This window comes from Aptenodytes forsteri, unplaced genomic scaffold, assembly GCF_000699145.1.
Source record: "Aptenodytes forsteri isolate BGI_AS27 unplaced genomic scaffold, ASM69914v1 Scaffold428, whole genome shotgun sequence".
Taxonomy (NCBI): Eukaryota; Metazoa; Chordata; class Aves; order Sphenisciformes; family Spheniscidae; genus Aptenodytes; species Aptenodytes forsteri.
Genome location: NW_008794177.1, coordinates 300,987 through 315,963, shown reverse-complemented (window position 1 = coordinate 315,963; position 14,977 = coordinate 300,987). Strand labels below are relative to the sequence as shown.

Sequence of the window (14,977 nt, the reverse complement as noted above, 5' to 3'; positions counted from 1 at the left end):
CCATCCCTGGAAGTATTTAAAAGACGAGTAGATGCGGCACTTAGGGACATGGTTTAGTGGGCACGGTGGTGTTGGGTCGACGGTTGGACTCGATGATCTTGGAGGTCTTTTCCAACCTTAATGATTCTATGATTCTATGATTATTCTATCAGAAAAACAGGTGCTAGGCATTTGCAAGACTTAAAACCTTTGAAGTGCTGTTTAAGAGCCCATTTTTCAAGGATAACTTTATCTAAGGCAAGTAGTACACTTTTTAAAACATTATTAGGTTTTAAATAAGTTTAATGATGGGTTCTGGCATAACAGGCCCCAATTTCCTAATGTCTTACGAAGGCATGCAGTTTCCCTAGAGCAGCAGGACAAGCCTCCTGCTGACACACACCGCTTCACATACCTGCCCTTGGCCTCCTCTGAAGGGTGAGAATAGGATTTAGTCAGCCTTTACTGCTGTAGCTGTCGGTGGAGATGCTACCAGTAAATGCAACAGTGGTTTTGGTGTTGTCAACCTCCCTCTGAAGGCATTTGGATTCTGGCTATGAACCAGCTTATCCTTTGAAGATAACTAACTAGCTGTCAGAATGGAAATGTCTGTCTGGCCTGGAGGTGGAAGACAGACTGTCCAGCTCCTCAGCACTTGCAATTTTCTCTCCTTTGGCTTTAAAATACTGCATCTAGCAGGGCTTTTTCTGATGATGCAGGTAGTCTAGGCTTCACCTCCAAGACAGGCTTTTTTTCTTAAGCTCACCATCAAGAGTTTTTTATTTGAATTTGAATTTAGACAGCCAAAGACTGTCTGTGGAGCTCGCTACTACAGTGTGGTCTAGGGAGTGTAGGGATGCTCGAAGAACCTGGTGAATTGGGTATAATCTAAAGGTGGGTTTTGGTTTTGTTTCGGGTTTTTTTTTAATTGCCTGCTATGTATCATGCAGGTAAACTAGACTTACATCCTTATGTTAAGGGTAAGGAATTAACTTTTTTTTTGCATGAACAAACCGGAACCCTGATGCTTTCCAAGAAGGCTGATAGCCTGGTCCAGGAAATCAGGAAACAATTCTAAAGTCATCCTTTGTAACCTCCATTGTTCTTTTACATTCCAGGGTCTCTCTTAAGTAGAAGTTCCCTGTTGGATTAATGCTTTTGATGCCTCCAGCTCTCTACTCTCTCCATGTGTGCTCTTTTCACTGTGATCGAAATCATTTGCCGCCTTCTGCACTCCCTGGTGCCACTGAGAGCTTTTTGCACTATGCTGTTAACTCGGGCTGCTGCTGGCTGATTAGATCTTCCCTTCTGCTTTGTTGCCTAGTTCAGCTAATAGAGCACAAAAGTTCTGGCTGCCACGGCCTGTCAGCGCTGCAGTCCCCAGAGCAGGGTCAGCAGCCTGGGCACAGAGACCAGGAAGATTTAAATGACACACAGCAGAATCAGCACAGGTTGGGGGAACCACAGCGTTGTGAGAGGCATCTGTGAGAGGCAGTGAGTCCCTGCTCCTGCCTTTCATTCCAGTACCAAATTCAGCAGGAGCTGGGAGCCTCTGCCTCACAAAGAAGTGCAACAGACTGATGCCAAAATAGTCAGTGGCATTTTGCCTCTTTGAGAAACAGACTCTTTTTGTTCTCGCTAGGTTAGTACTGTCATGTTTCACCTCTAATTTGGGAAAGGAAAATATAGTCTGGCGAACTCCTTCCTGAAAGGTTGCCAAGCTGTGGTCTAATTCTGCTAAACAGCTTCCCACTCACCGTGTGTTTTCATTCCCCCTCTGGTTTTCCCCACAGTATGTTGGTGCTCCTGTGGCCTACATTCAGCAGATCTTTGTGAAAGCTACCGTCTCCCCGTGGCAGAAGAGCTTCCTTGCTGTTGATGTATTTCGTTCACCACTGTCCCGCGTCTTCCAGCTAGTGGAGGAGATTAGAAACCATGCCCTGAGAGACAGGTAATTACTGTTCATTAAAGTTTGTGTAGAAGGCAGATTGGCCCGCTGTTGTACACACCCATCTTCTAAATCACTGCTTCGTAAGTCTGATTATTAGCTTTGAATTTGTAAGATTCTCAAAATTAAAAGAAAATGAGAGATCACTGCTAACAAGTGACATGATATCCATCCTGTGCATAGAGCAGTTTAGCTTTTGTGCTAGAGAACTTGCCTGTCCTCTAGTCACTGATAATTGTCAGGAACCTTCCAGTCAGAGTCTTAGGCAGAGGGGACTGGAAGGATCCTCCAAGGTTATACCTGTTACAGCAGATAGCAGCGTCATATAATCCCTTCATAAGCATGCAAGCTTTGTATTAAAGCAAGTTCATTTGACCCCACCATGCCTATTGTGAAGCTCTTCTAGAATTTCACATGGTCAGGAACCTTCTCCTGACTTTCCACTTTGGCTCTATTTAGGACCAGTTTAAACCTGCCTCTTTTTGTCCTGACATAGTCTTTGTACAAAAATAGCTTTCCTCTGCTTCCAGATATTTACAGGGAGAACTCATGCTCCCCACCCCAAATCCTTGTTTATTAAGCTAAACACATGAAACACTCTTGGCTTACTCTGGTAAGACGGCTCTGTATTCGGTTTGTCATCCTGGTTGCTCCTCTTGGCACTGTTGTTGTTAGCGTATCATTCCTGAACGTGGGAGATAGAACTGTATACAGTATTCTTAGAGAAGTCTTATTTGTGCGTTATTTTCCACAGAAATGCCTTTCCTGAAATATAGTGAGATTGCAGGTCCCTTTTTCATGGCCAGTCGCATCAATTTTACACATTATGAAGTGATTGATTAACTTCCCCATGTCCCTCTCTGTCATTTCCAGCTGACGAGCTCCCACCTTATAGCAGAAACTCTTTTTAGTCCCCAAGTGCATGGTCTTGCACTTTGTGCTGTTAATAGAAAGGGGATTAAATTTATTCCAGCCCTCACATCATCCATTTCAGGTATTCTGTCCCTTTTCGGTATTAATGGTGTTTCTTTATTTTGTGTCATTGGCAGATGTCCCTATATCTTATTCCAAGGTTATTAATAAAGGTATATAATAATCCTGGTTCTCTGAACAGTCTGTAAGAAATTCCACTTTGTTTTCCTCAATACCAGTGGTTCCCCTTTCAGCAGCCCCATGACCATTTTCCTGTTAACCTAGTTCTTTACTGCATCACATTTTTTGTGCTAACTTCTGTCTTCCCTGTGAACTAAAGCATTTTCTGTGTGGTGCTGCATCAAAAGCTTCACTGGGGCCCAAGTAGATAAGATCTGCTGTGCTTCCCCTGTCCAAGAAGTCAGGCATTTTAAAGAAAAAGACCACTTGGATTAGTTTGGCATATTCTCTCTTTGTAAACCAAGAATACATTTTATACACCTTAACTTGCCTCTCTTTTTTTTTTTAAATAAGTTTTCCTTCGAGTTCTAAGTTTTTATTTGTGCTCAACTTCTTGGCTGGGTTTACTGTCTAAGGACAGAAAGGCTTCCCTACTTGTCTGTCTATGTTCAGTGAGAATAATGATGATGAGAACAGGCCAGGTGTGGTGAAAAATGGTGAGATTAGAGTCTTTGAACATCTCCTAGCTTTTCAGCCAGGAGCTTTCTTCATTCTTTGTCCTCTGACTCACACGGGTAGGGAAGATTTACTGCTTGTTCATACTTCCTTGACAGCATCCTTCGTTGCTTCATTTTGAGAGTGTCCACTTTACTACTCTACCTGGTGATTTGTCCTTTTCTTTAAACCATTCCTTGCAAGCTAGCTGTCTGCTCTCTCTGTGATAATTTTTTAGAAATGCCATTTATGCTGTTAAATATGTTGCTCTTTCCTACTGACTCACAAAGCCTCAGCACTGACATTCTTTCTGTGTTTTCAGTTCATCTTCTCCTCCTAGGGCACCGAAGCTGGTGAGGGGTCTAGAGCACAAGTCTTGTGAGGAGCGGCTGAGGAACTGGGGTTTGTTTAGCCTGGAGAAAAGGAGGCTGAGGGGAGACCTCATCGCTCTCTACAACCACCTGAAAGGAGGTTGTAGCGAGGTGGGGGTCGGTCTCTTCTCCCAAGTAACAAGCGGGAAGTGGTGGAGTCCCCATCCCTGGAGGTATTTAAAAGACGTGTAGACGTGGTGCTTAGGGACATGGTTTAGTGGTGGACTTGGCAGTGCTGGGTTAACAGTTGGACTTAATGTTCTTAAGGGTCTTTTCCATCCTAAATGATTCTATGATTCTATATGTATAACTTTAGATAATAATGGGTATATAGTTACCAATTACAAGTTAGAAACAACTTGCTCCTAGTATGTGTGTTGTCTTCTCATTATCTCTCCTTGGCGTTGCCCTTGATGAACAGTGATGCAGCATAGAAGCAAAATTAAACCTACATAGCCACCAGAAGGAAAAGGCTAGGTAGTTGGTTTAGGCACTTAGACCTGAACCTTGGGATAAGGGCTCCCATTTTGGTGACGGACTCAGATATTTCAGGAAACATCTAGCTTTGAGATAAATTCTGAAATTACCTCAGAAGTCATTATGTATTTCCTTGTTGTCGGTTGCTTTTGTCAGTATCAAAGTTAAGTGCAGCTGATTTTCTTAATATGAAAAAAGCATTATTTTATACTAAAGTGGTACAGAAGGAGCTGACGATTATTGACAACTGGATAAGAAACACGAGGTGATTATATTTTCATCAGCTGTAAGATCACTGAAACTTTGAGCAGTCACCATTTGTAAAAAGTCAGAGTGACCTGAAATTTGTAGTTTGCTGCAGTTCATGTTTTTTGGTATTGCTCTCTGCATGCAAACATACTGGTAGGGACATGGGCTGTGTGCGTTTGCTTCACAAATAAGAACGTACATAGGCTTATCTGCAGTATAAACTGTTATCACTGTTACGTTACAGAGTTAGCTAAAGCTGCAATACAAAACAATAGTTGTCTTACTCTTCCTGGAGCTATTATCAGAGGCATCACTGCATGAGTTCCTTTACATTATCTTTCAGAAAGCTTCTGTTCCTATAAACACAGTATTTTCAAGCATCTTTTCTAGTATTATCTTTTGATAGCTGTGGCTTTTCTAGGTCGCTTTCCATACAGTGACAGAATATAGATTCTGGAGGGAGTGTTCACAAAGACGTAACTCAAATCGTCATTAGTTGGTTTCCATGTTTTCTCTTTGTAGTCATTTAAACTCCTCTAGAGAAGGCATTTTACAATAGACCCTTACTGATTTGTCTTCTGGAGCCACTTTCTCTGTAATCTGCGAGACCGGAGCCAGGGAAGACTAGTCTCTTGTATCTTAAGTTAGCCTTTCTTAAATATACCCTTCCTGTGCAAATCCCACCAGTTGAGGTGGGATGCAAATCCCATATCATGTTGAGGGAAGTGTTCTCTTTTGGACCAGCAGCTCTCCCTTGTCTAGCCAAACAGCGTGCTGACAGGTTTTGTCACTAAACCTTCACAGTCGGATCCTGTTGTAAGCCCAAGTTGAGTCTTGTTTGAATTACTGGTTGATAAGGATTATGTAATTGTGTTAAAATGAAGTTCGGGAACAAACACAAGTTCCATTTCATACCAGTGACACCTCTATTAATTTCTGAACCTGTAAGGCATTTTCTTTTCCATACAATGCAGAGGAATTCTGAAAACATTTTGCACAGTTGCAGATATTGAATCCTTTGTACATTTTAGAGCACTCTGTACACTTTAGCCACCTCAGGAAGGCTAATAAAAATTTCTGTAAAATGTCCCATTGCATATGTGGAAAGAAGTATGCAGAGGAGTTTAAGGTCTTTGAAAAAGAATTCCAGGGTGACAGTGTCTCTCTAGACTGGAAGTATCTTAAATGTGGAACTGAAAATTGTGGCACCTGGGATGGGTGAAGAGCGAAAGCTGTGTGGCCAGACAGTATGCAGAGAAATGATAACGGGGTTCTGGAGCCTGTACACCTGTTACAGTGAGATCCTGGTCTATGGCCCGAGGCTCTTGATCCTTAGTTACGAAGAACAAGAGCAGTAACACGGTGATGCAGGTCCTTGGGGTGTTCATCTTGGCAGCTTTGCCTTTTGTCTGTGAGAGCTGCAACGTACACGGCAGTGTCTAACCTTTGTTTGTGTTTCAGTTCTGGTGTCAAAAGCTTGGAGGAAGTTTGCCTTCAGGTAACAGATCTTCTGCCTGGCCTCAAGAAGCTGCGGAATCTGCTCCCCGAACACGGCTGTCTGTTACTGTCTCCAGGGAACTTCTGGCAGAACGACCGAGAGCGATTCAATGCTGACCCAGATATCATCAAAACCATCCACCAGCATGAACCAAAGACATTACAAACATCAGCTACTCTCAAAGGTAAGAGGCTGAAATGCCAAAGAAGCTGTGAGAAATGCCTACAGCTTGCATCGCTGTTTTGTCCTTGGTATCTCCAACATCTAGATTGCCAATATTACCAAATTGGGTGACGTTTTGTTACTCACAGCATCTGGAATGAAACTACCAAATATATGTCATCTCTCATTTTATATCTGTATTTGAATTCAGTTCTGTATTTGTAGAAAGTAAGTAATTCCACTCAGTCAGACTCCTTTCTGTAGGTGTAAAAATAGCAGGTAACTTGTCCAAGTCTTTTTGTTCCTCGTACTCTACATATGCTCTAGCCTGTCTTTTTCCCCTCACGCTATTGTCTGTCATACTCAGACTGTCTCATTGTCACGGATAAATGAACGTTCATCCTGCTCCCTCCTGTGCATTAACTGATAGTTGCTTGCATATACCCCGAGTTGACACTGGATATCATAAAAGTATTTTTCTCTCTTAATTAAAAAAATAAGTCTCACCACATCTGGGATCATATTGTTTAGTGGTTCCATAAGGCCAGAGGAAGTGCTGTTCCTTTGGTTTTAAAGGAACTTTGTAGGTGTCAGGAAGCCTACAGTATGACATGTCTGAATAGGGGTTTTGTAACCCTAAAGTGAGTTTGGTTTAAAGGTTATTTTTTGAGCATCCAGAGTGTGTGCACGCTGTGGTTTGGAGCACATGGAGCCTCTCTTTGAGTGCTCATTCACAAACAAGATAGAGGTCCGCAATATCCTGGGAATTCCTGAGAACAGTGGTAGTGTTCATCATGATGCATAATTTTTTTAAGTCTGCGTTTTAGCACACAAGATTAACAGAAGAGACGTTAAATAGTCCTTTGCAGTGCAAAGTCTTCCTGGAACCTCTGGTTCAAATCACACACCGACATGCACAAAAACAAGTGTCCAAGGGTTCCTTTGGCTGCACCCTTAAAGATAATGTCTGTCTCCTCTGTTGAAGGACAAATTGGGTGCCCACTTGACGTGCCTGTACACTAACACACACAGCATGGGGAGCAAACAGGAGGAGGTAGAGGTGTGTGCAGTTGGAGGGCTACAACCTCATCCAGCTCACAGAGATGACGTGGGGTAGCTCGCAGTACTGGAGTGCTGCTGTGGGTAGACGCAGGCTCTTCAGGAAGGACAGGCTGGGAGGGCGAGGAGTTGTCCTTTGTGTGAGCGAGCAGCAGGAACGCGTGGAGCTTTGCTTAAGAACGAGTGATGAGATAGTTGAGAGCTTATGGGTTGGGATTAGAGGGCAGACCTTGTCTGCTACAGACTGCCCGTTCAGGAAGAAGAAGATGAGGACAGACAACTTGCCCACAGGAAGGAAGATTTTTCTTGTGTTTAAAGGGAATTTCCCACGTTTTAATTTGTGCCCGTTGCCTCTTGTCCTGTCGCTGGGCACCACTGAGAAGAGACGTTCCATCTTCTTTACTCCCCTGCAACAGGTATTCATCCACATTGGTACGGTCTCACCAGAGCACTGAGAAAGTGCTTCCTATAAGAACAGTAGTTCTCACTCAGCATTTTTCACAACGAATACCTCTTGTATCCCATCTTTTTTATTTTGTTGTTATCCTAATGCTTCGTTCATGCTGTGTTTTTGCAGATCTGTTGTTTGGACTCCCTGGGAAGTACAGCGGGGTGAACCTCTACAATAGGAAGCGAGTGGTATCATACACTGTCACGCTGGGTCTCCAGCGATATGATTCCAGGTAAGGAGCTTTAGCTGTGCTACTTCTGTGTTAGGGATCCCTTGTTCAATTCTTGGCAAGCTTGCTGTTTTCTCTACTTTGATTATTGTTATGTTTTTCTTTAATCTCCATTTTCTTGTTTTAGAGTATTTTAGGGTCTTCTGAACATGCTATAGAAAAACAGGGTGCTGTTTTTGGGAGAAAACTTGCTGTGTTTTAAGGAAATAAAATGCTATCAGTTCACAGTTTATGCAAAGCTGCCAATGGGAGTTCCTCTGATGATGGCTTCATCTGCACACAGAGCCATCATTGTTACAGCCAAGGCCCAGTAGGTCTGTTTTGACCCAGTTCCTGGTGCATAGTGTGGTTTGCTTTCCAGTAAGCACTAATTCAACTGGTACCAACTGTGAAACCCCTTTGGCAGTGTTGGCAAAGCTGGCTTGGATTGAGCGGATCTGAGGACTGAACACTCTGCTCAGTGCTGCACAGAATTCCCCAAGGAATGCCTAGGACAGAATTGGCAGCACAGCAATCGAAACTTGCTCTGCTGCCACCCATGCAAGAACCCTTCAGCCTCAAGGACTGTCATGGAGCACCTTTCATCAGCCATACTTATGTAAAATTCAGGGGATGTTTGAGACTATGGCATGTTCTGTTCCCCAGGGCCAAGATTTCGGATGATGAGCCCTTGCTTTAAATAGATTTGCTGAGTCTTCACAGCTATCTTTGAATCTTCATAGAAATCAAGGTCTGTGAGATTGCCACAGTACAGATGTGACAAATGTAGTTTGGGCTGCAGAGGAACAGACTTAGGAGTCAGGCCTAGAGGGAACTGTGCTTTGTAAGTCTGTGTGAATCTATGGAGCTTCTTCATACTCGAGCTATACCCACTGAGCTCCTCCTTGGAATTGTGTGCTGGTTGTTGGGTACAGTGTAAGTGACATCCTCCTGCTTGCTTTTCATCTCAGGTTCCTCAGCAGCCTCCGCTCTCGCCTCAAGCTGCTGCATCCCAGCCCTAACTGCACGCTGCGAGAGGAGAATGTTGTTCACGTCCACTTCAAGGAAGAGATTGGCATTGCTGAGCTGATACCCCTCGTCACCACCTACATTATACTCTTCGCTTACATCTACTTCTCCACACGTAGGTTTGTGGGGTGGAGAGCCTTGAGGGGAGAGCAAGCTAATAAGCCACCTATACACCTGCTAGCTAAATTTATGTAAGGGTTCAGTGGTGCGGTGCCCTTTCCCTGGCTACATATAAGAGAGCTCTTGTCCATACCACTGCAGTTCCTTCCTGTTTCAGCAGGAAAGGTGGTGTTGAAATTTTAGCCTGACTGTCATGTAGAGAATTAGTAGTCCTGTTTATCTGATTTCTGCTAATTTGTCCCTCTTAGCCAGTGTGGTGTTATTCCTTGTGATATCTTCTGAGGTGTTTTCTGTCTTAGGCAGCTTTAAATGCCATAGTGATGACATTTTTTCCAGTTTAGAGAGACTAGTTCATTGTCAGACAGATCAAATACGTGTTCTGAGCTGGTTGTTTTGGACCTTACTAGCCACATTTAAGTTCCTTTTTTCATGCCTCAACAGTGCTCTACTGGAACTAGTCTGAGCTGCAAGCCATGCATTATCCTCTGCCCCACCCTTGTTACAGTACCTCTCGCTACTGGGAGGGTCTGGAAGCTGGGAGCTGCATTTTGGACATTGAGACTAAACTACCATTACTGCTGGGTTGCAGGGTATTAAGCTACCTGCCGAAATAAGTCAGGATGAGGATCCCTTCTTGATTTTTTATTAATATGTCATTTTCTTTTGCTTGGTAACCGAGACTTTGCATTCTGTTTTTCAGGGAAGATTGACATGGTGAAATCGAAATGGGGTCTGGCACTGGCAGCGGTCGTGACGGTGCTCAGCTCTCTGCTCATGTCCGTTGGGCTGTGCACGCTGTTTGGTTTGACACCTACTCTTAATGGAGGGTATGTTTCCAGCACCCAACCTCTTCCTAAAGAAGGGTAGATGGAGGTGAAATCATTTGAAAACAGCTGTTAAATGCTTAATCTTTAAGATCTAGTATTTTTCAGATAAGCTTATGTGATATTATTTTACACACTGCTGTGCAGAATTATCATCAGATGCTCTCCTGGGCTGAAGGGCCATGTGTTTCTGTGCTGGCCAGCAAATAGACCTGACTGGATCCCAGTCTTCCTGGAGATGCCTTATTGCTTAGCAGTGGGCTCTTTCTGCCTAAAGCAGAAGGAATTGTTGGGACAACATCTTATTCATAACTTGATTTCCTGGCAGCTAAGTAGGCTCTCACATACCTTCCTCCTGCAGTGACTTGTCGTAGCATCCAGAAGGGCTTGTTACCTTTTCTCTGGCTGACGGAGGTTGACTACATTTTACTCAGAAAAAATCCTTAAAGGTGGCAGAACTGACCTGCGGTATTTGTGCCTGGGAGACTACCTGAGTGACTTTGCACCCATCGCTGATAGTTGTCAGCTCTTCTTTTAACTGGGGTTCCTGTGCATGTTAGAGTTGGCGTTTGGGACTTTTGATGTGGTTACTACCACACGTTATATTTGTGTCAAGCTGAAAACCCCTGAGAAAGCTCTAACTGGCACCTCACCTACCCGAGTTCTACACACTGTTCATTTCTCATTAACTAAGTTCAGTTCAGAATCTTCCTTTTGATTTTCAGATCCCTTTCCTAAGTTGTTAAGGAAATATCCATCATTTTTCTTCCCATCTCCTCCTCGCAGCTGTACACCGCAGGAGCAATGAAAAGTCTGACCCATGAGGGAGACTCCTCAATGCTGGTGATAGTTTACCAGGAGCCAGACCTAGATGGAGGAATCCCTCTCCTAGAAGCCTAAAAAAGCTATGAATAATTGCCTTCAGAAAGTGAAATATTTGTTGTTTCTGGTTTTACTGCGGTGGTGCCTAGGAACCTTAATTATGGATCAAGACCATATTGTTCTGTGAGCTGTACAAATAAAACAGATAGTATCCACTGGGTGTTTATAATTTTAATGCAGGAAAAAAGGCAATATTTGGATGCAGATACATGGGGGGAATCCAAGGGAACAGTTTTGGTTAGCGCAATGACCAAGGCCTTTGTATACTATCACCCTTACTGTTGTCACATAGAAGGGCTAAACTAGTTATTCCTCCTACAGGATAGAAAGAGTTAATTCAGTCCTTATTTCTAAAAATAGTTTTCCAGCAAAATTTCTTTGCCTTAAAATGATTGCATGGACGGTTTCCTTTGGGGCTGAAACTTAATTCTTCCAATAGTTCATAAATGATGTCTAATCAGATGGAAGACCCTTGGATTCTGTGGTGATGGGGTCTGATGACATTGAGGTTTTTTTTACTTGTGGTGAGTGACCTTTTCCTGATTCCCCAGTGTCTGCCAGAGCGCTTTCCCTCTAGTTACCTGATTCCCCACTGGGGACAGAGTGTTCAAGGTGTACCATATACCAGTGGCAACATGCTAGGATTTGGCCAGCTTAGGGTGCAGAGTCTGGTTAAACTTTGATCTGGCTTTCAGCCTTTTTTATCCGTTTTGTTTACAGCAGAGCCTTCCAGATGTGGCTGTGTTTGTTTTTAATGGTACTTGTATTTATGATAAGCCTTTTTCCATCACTGTTTTTTGTAAGGTATTAAAATAAAGCCTGTTGCTTAGAGATCGGTGTTTGCTTGCTACAGATATGATATATAAACAGGACCTTAGTCATTATCAATCAACTTTTATAATGAAATAAAATTATTATAGGTGAGGTAGGCATTAGTCTTATTTTACAGAAAAGAAAACTAAGTGGAAATAGGTGACATGATCTATGCAGGATTTAAGAAAGAATAAACAGTGAAGTTGAGGAGAATGTCTGGAGTTCACTGGAAGCGGGATTCCTGTGCGCTGGTGGACTGGGAGAGTCTCTAGATGAGTCCAGAGCACAAGCCACCAACCCATAAGTTGGCACCTCAGCTAGGTTAGAGGGATCACAATCTGAAATGGTGAACTACTACTCCTTGTTGCCTATAAAAAAAGGCCTAAACCAACTAGCTCAAATGTGAACAGTTGCGTTTTAGATCAGAGAGGCTGATGTGGTAAATTCTTAAATCTTCCAAACGTTTTGGATAAACCAGAGGTTGTCTCTGTTCACAAGTATATATGAAGTCGGAGAAAATCTGTTTTCTTTATGAGTTAACAGTAGTGTTTCTGTTGACTCTCTGGGATGCTGGATCACGCTATGATGCAGCACCTTCTGGCATAAAAGCAGTAAGTGAAGTGTAAATGTTTCAGTAGATGGACACGATACAGCATCTCCCCTTGCTCTTCCACTTCCTTTTGTAAGCTCTTTCTCAGTGCTTGGCACTGTATGGCAGAAAACATAACGAGGATCTCTTGCCATCTGCCTCACTCTGAGCGGGGACAAATGAACTTAGGTTTTGGAGTTGCAGAGCATGAACAGCTTGCATTTGTCCTGCACAGAGTCACATTACTCTTCAAGAAAGCCTAATGTCTCACTGCTTTTAAACTGCTGGTCATTTAACATGAAAACTGCAAGACTCTTCGAGGACTATTGAAACTCATAACCTGGGACTATTAGTTAATTATCTCCTGGAGTAGAAGCTACTGTTTAAGTAGGACATAGTTGATGAGAGAATTATGGGTTTTCTTTTCCATATTTGGACTGCCTTCTGAAGGCTTACTGCAGCTTATCTGGAAATGGTGCCAGACCCCTGCGTATCTTGCAGGACTGCACATAAGGACAGGATTCTGCAAGGACTCTGCAAGAGCGTACCCTTGCAGATAACATGCTCTGCAGGACGGTGCTGCGCTGTGCCGGGCAGCAGAGCTCTCCCTCATGTTTGTTGCATTCTCTTTATTTAGCAATTTCCATCCCTAAAAATTACGAAGAGCTTTTCTCACATCTGTCTCCTGTCGTAAAGTACTGCTCGGAGAAGTGACGCAGGTTATGAAGTGAAAACGCTTTAGATAAAGGCAGAACTAAGTTGTACTTTCTAGATTTTGGATTATTTGACATTAACAGGAAGTTGCCCATGAGAAGCTTATATATATTTTGTATTTTTTTTGCTAAGGAAATGCACTTCCTGCACAGGTTTTGGACAGGAGGTGAATGGACCAGTGTGTTGCACAATTGTTAGAGCTAAAATTTTGTTAGGATACCTGGAGAAGGGTGTGTGGAGTTTGTTTTTTTGGTTTGTGTAATCTTGCTTTCAGTGGAGCGCTCTTGCTGTTTCAGCTTGCCATTTGCTCAAGGAATCAACTGGAATGCATTAGCTGAGTTAGCAGTGGTTCCAGACGGGTGTTTTTCCCCAGCTGAGCTTGTGAGGTACAGGCTGCTGACAGCTATATGCATGCAAATGTTGTTGAAGCCCATGTCAGATGGCCATAGGCAATCGAAAACAGCATTTGGGAGGATGGTCCTTGGGGGTTATGGCAGGCAATGGCAGAAATAGGAGTTGTTCTTCTGAAACTCTGTTGTTTACCTGTCTTGGCTGTTAGTGATTTGCCAAGGGGTGTGTGTGCGTGCACGCATGCACATTCTCCTTTTGGATCCGTACATACCAGCACAGCACAAATCCATTACCCTTCACAATGAAAGCTTTAGTATTTTACTTAAGTTTAGCTGGAGGGAAATTAAGAGATTTACTATCTACCATGTTCTGGCATGGAACAGCTTTTTCTCTCTGATCTGGACTGCAAGTAGTTCAAAAGAGAGAAAAAAATTTAGGGGTGAGATGAAGAGTTGAATAAAGTCACGGTGGTGACCTTGGGTAGTCTTACTCTTCTGTGTGCATATATTCTGAAGGACAAATCCATTTCAGAGTGTTTTCTTGACTCTAGGGTAGAAACTATCCCTGGCAGGATTTAGTTTATTTATGTATGAAGCATATGTACATTGCACGTTGTTCTCAGTGTTGTGGCTTCTGAGCTACCTGGTGTACTGGAGAACAGAGCTCCACGCACGTTAATTTATCTCCTTCCAACAGAGAAGTCCCTTCATGTGTCTCCTTCGCTGCCCGAGACTGGATTGCTTACAGCAGCTGCAAGGTGTGGAATCTTTTGCCCACTGGGTATCTGAACCAGGCACTGCCCATGCTCTTCGCTTGAGAATTTTTTTTTGAAAGTTTTGTTTAATGTAACGCTTAGTTGTGATTTATCAGGATTTTCACTGTTGATGGTGGGACATGCTCCATACCCTCTTGCTGTAATGCACCCTCGCTGACTAATTATTACTGACTGTATTGCACTGTTGTTCAAAGTCCATCTTTTTGATTTGCATCTCTTTGTACTAGATGCTGTAGAGACTCTTCGAGGCGCACTGTCCCAACCCTGGGAAGCATTAAGACTAATTTAGCGGTGGTCTACAGGGGCCATTTCCCAGAAAATCATGCAGCTTTGCAGAAATGTTAGTATCTGTCCAAAGCAGATGAAATACAGAACCCTTACCTCATCATAGAGTAATATTGTACAAGAAGGGATTTGGCTGAGAGCACTGGATAGTCTTTCCTGGCCTTGACTCTAGGATGCGTGTTTGCTGCTTAACTTGCCTTCTTCCCTTCTTTTTCACCAAGGATCTCATTCTCAGTTCTGGTTCTGTTTCCTCCAGAGAAATATTCCCATACTTGGTTGTAGTGATTGGCCTAGAGAACGTGTTGGTTCTCACCAAGTCAGTTGTCTCTACGCCCGTTGACCTGGAAGTGAAGCTACGCATTGCCCAAGGTATACAGCCTGCTCTGGAAAAATGTTGAGAGAGAGAAAATTAGGGTAACCCAAGGACTGGGAGATGGGAATGATCTTAATTCTGGTCTGCGAAGGAAACAAGGACTGTGTGTGTTGAATGTGAATTGGGAATTGTATTCTATTAGTCTTTTTGTACTGTTTTTGATAATTCCAAGAACTAACATAAGCCTGTAATTGTGGGCACTGCTTTTTAAGATTGTTGTCTGAAGCATTGGC

The 14,977-nt window shown here is 43.1% G+C and overlaps 1 protein-coding gene across 2 annotated transcripts in view; it reads left to right on the top strand.

Moving 5' to 3' along the window:
• SCAP (SREBF chaperone) overlaps positions 1 to 14,977 on the top strand; it is a 66,256-nt gene that overhangs the window by 34,202 nt on the left and 17,077 nt on the right. For both annotated transcript variants that reach the window (XM_009284442.2, XM_009284434.2), the window contains exons 4-9: positions 1,773 to 1,930; positions 6,073 to 6,293; positions 7,908 to 8,013; positions 8,961 to 9,133; positions 9,839 to 9,965; positions 14,628 to 14,740. In XM_009284442.2, the coding sequence (XP_009282717.1) occupies positions 1,773 to 1,930; positions 6,073 to 6,293; positions 7,908 to 8,013; positions 8,961 to 9,133; positions 9,839 to 9,965; positions 14,628 to 14,740 (898 nt within the window). The remainder of the gene's footprint in view (positions 1 to 1,772; positions 1,931 to 6,072; positions 6,294 to 7,907; positions 8,014 to 8,960; positions 9,134 to 9,838; positions 9,966 to 14,627; positions 14,741 to 14,977) is intronic.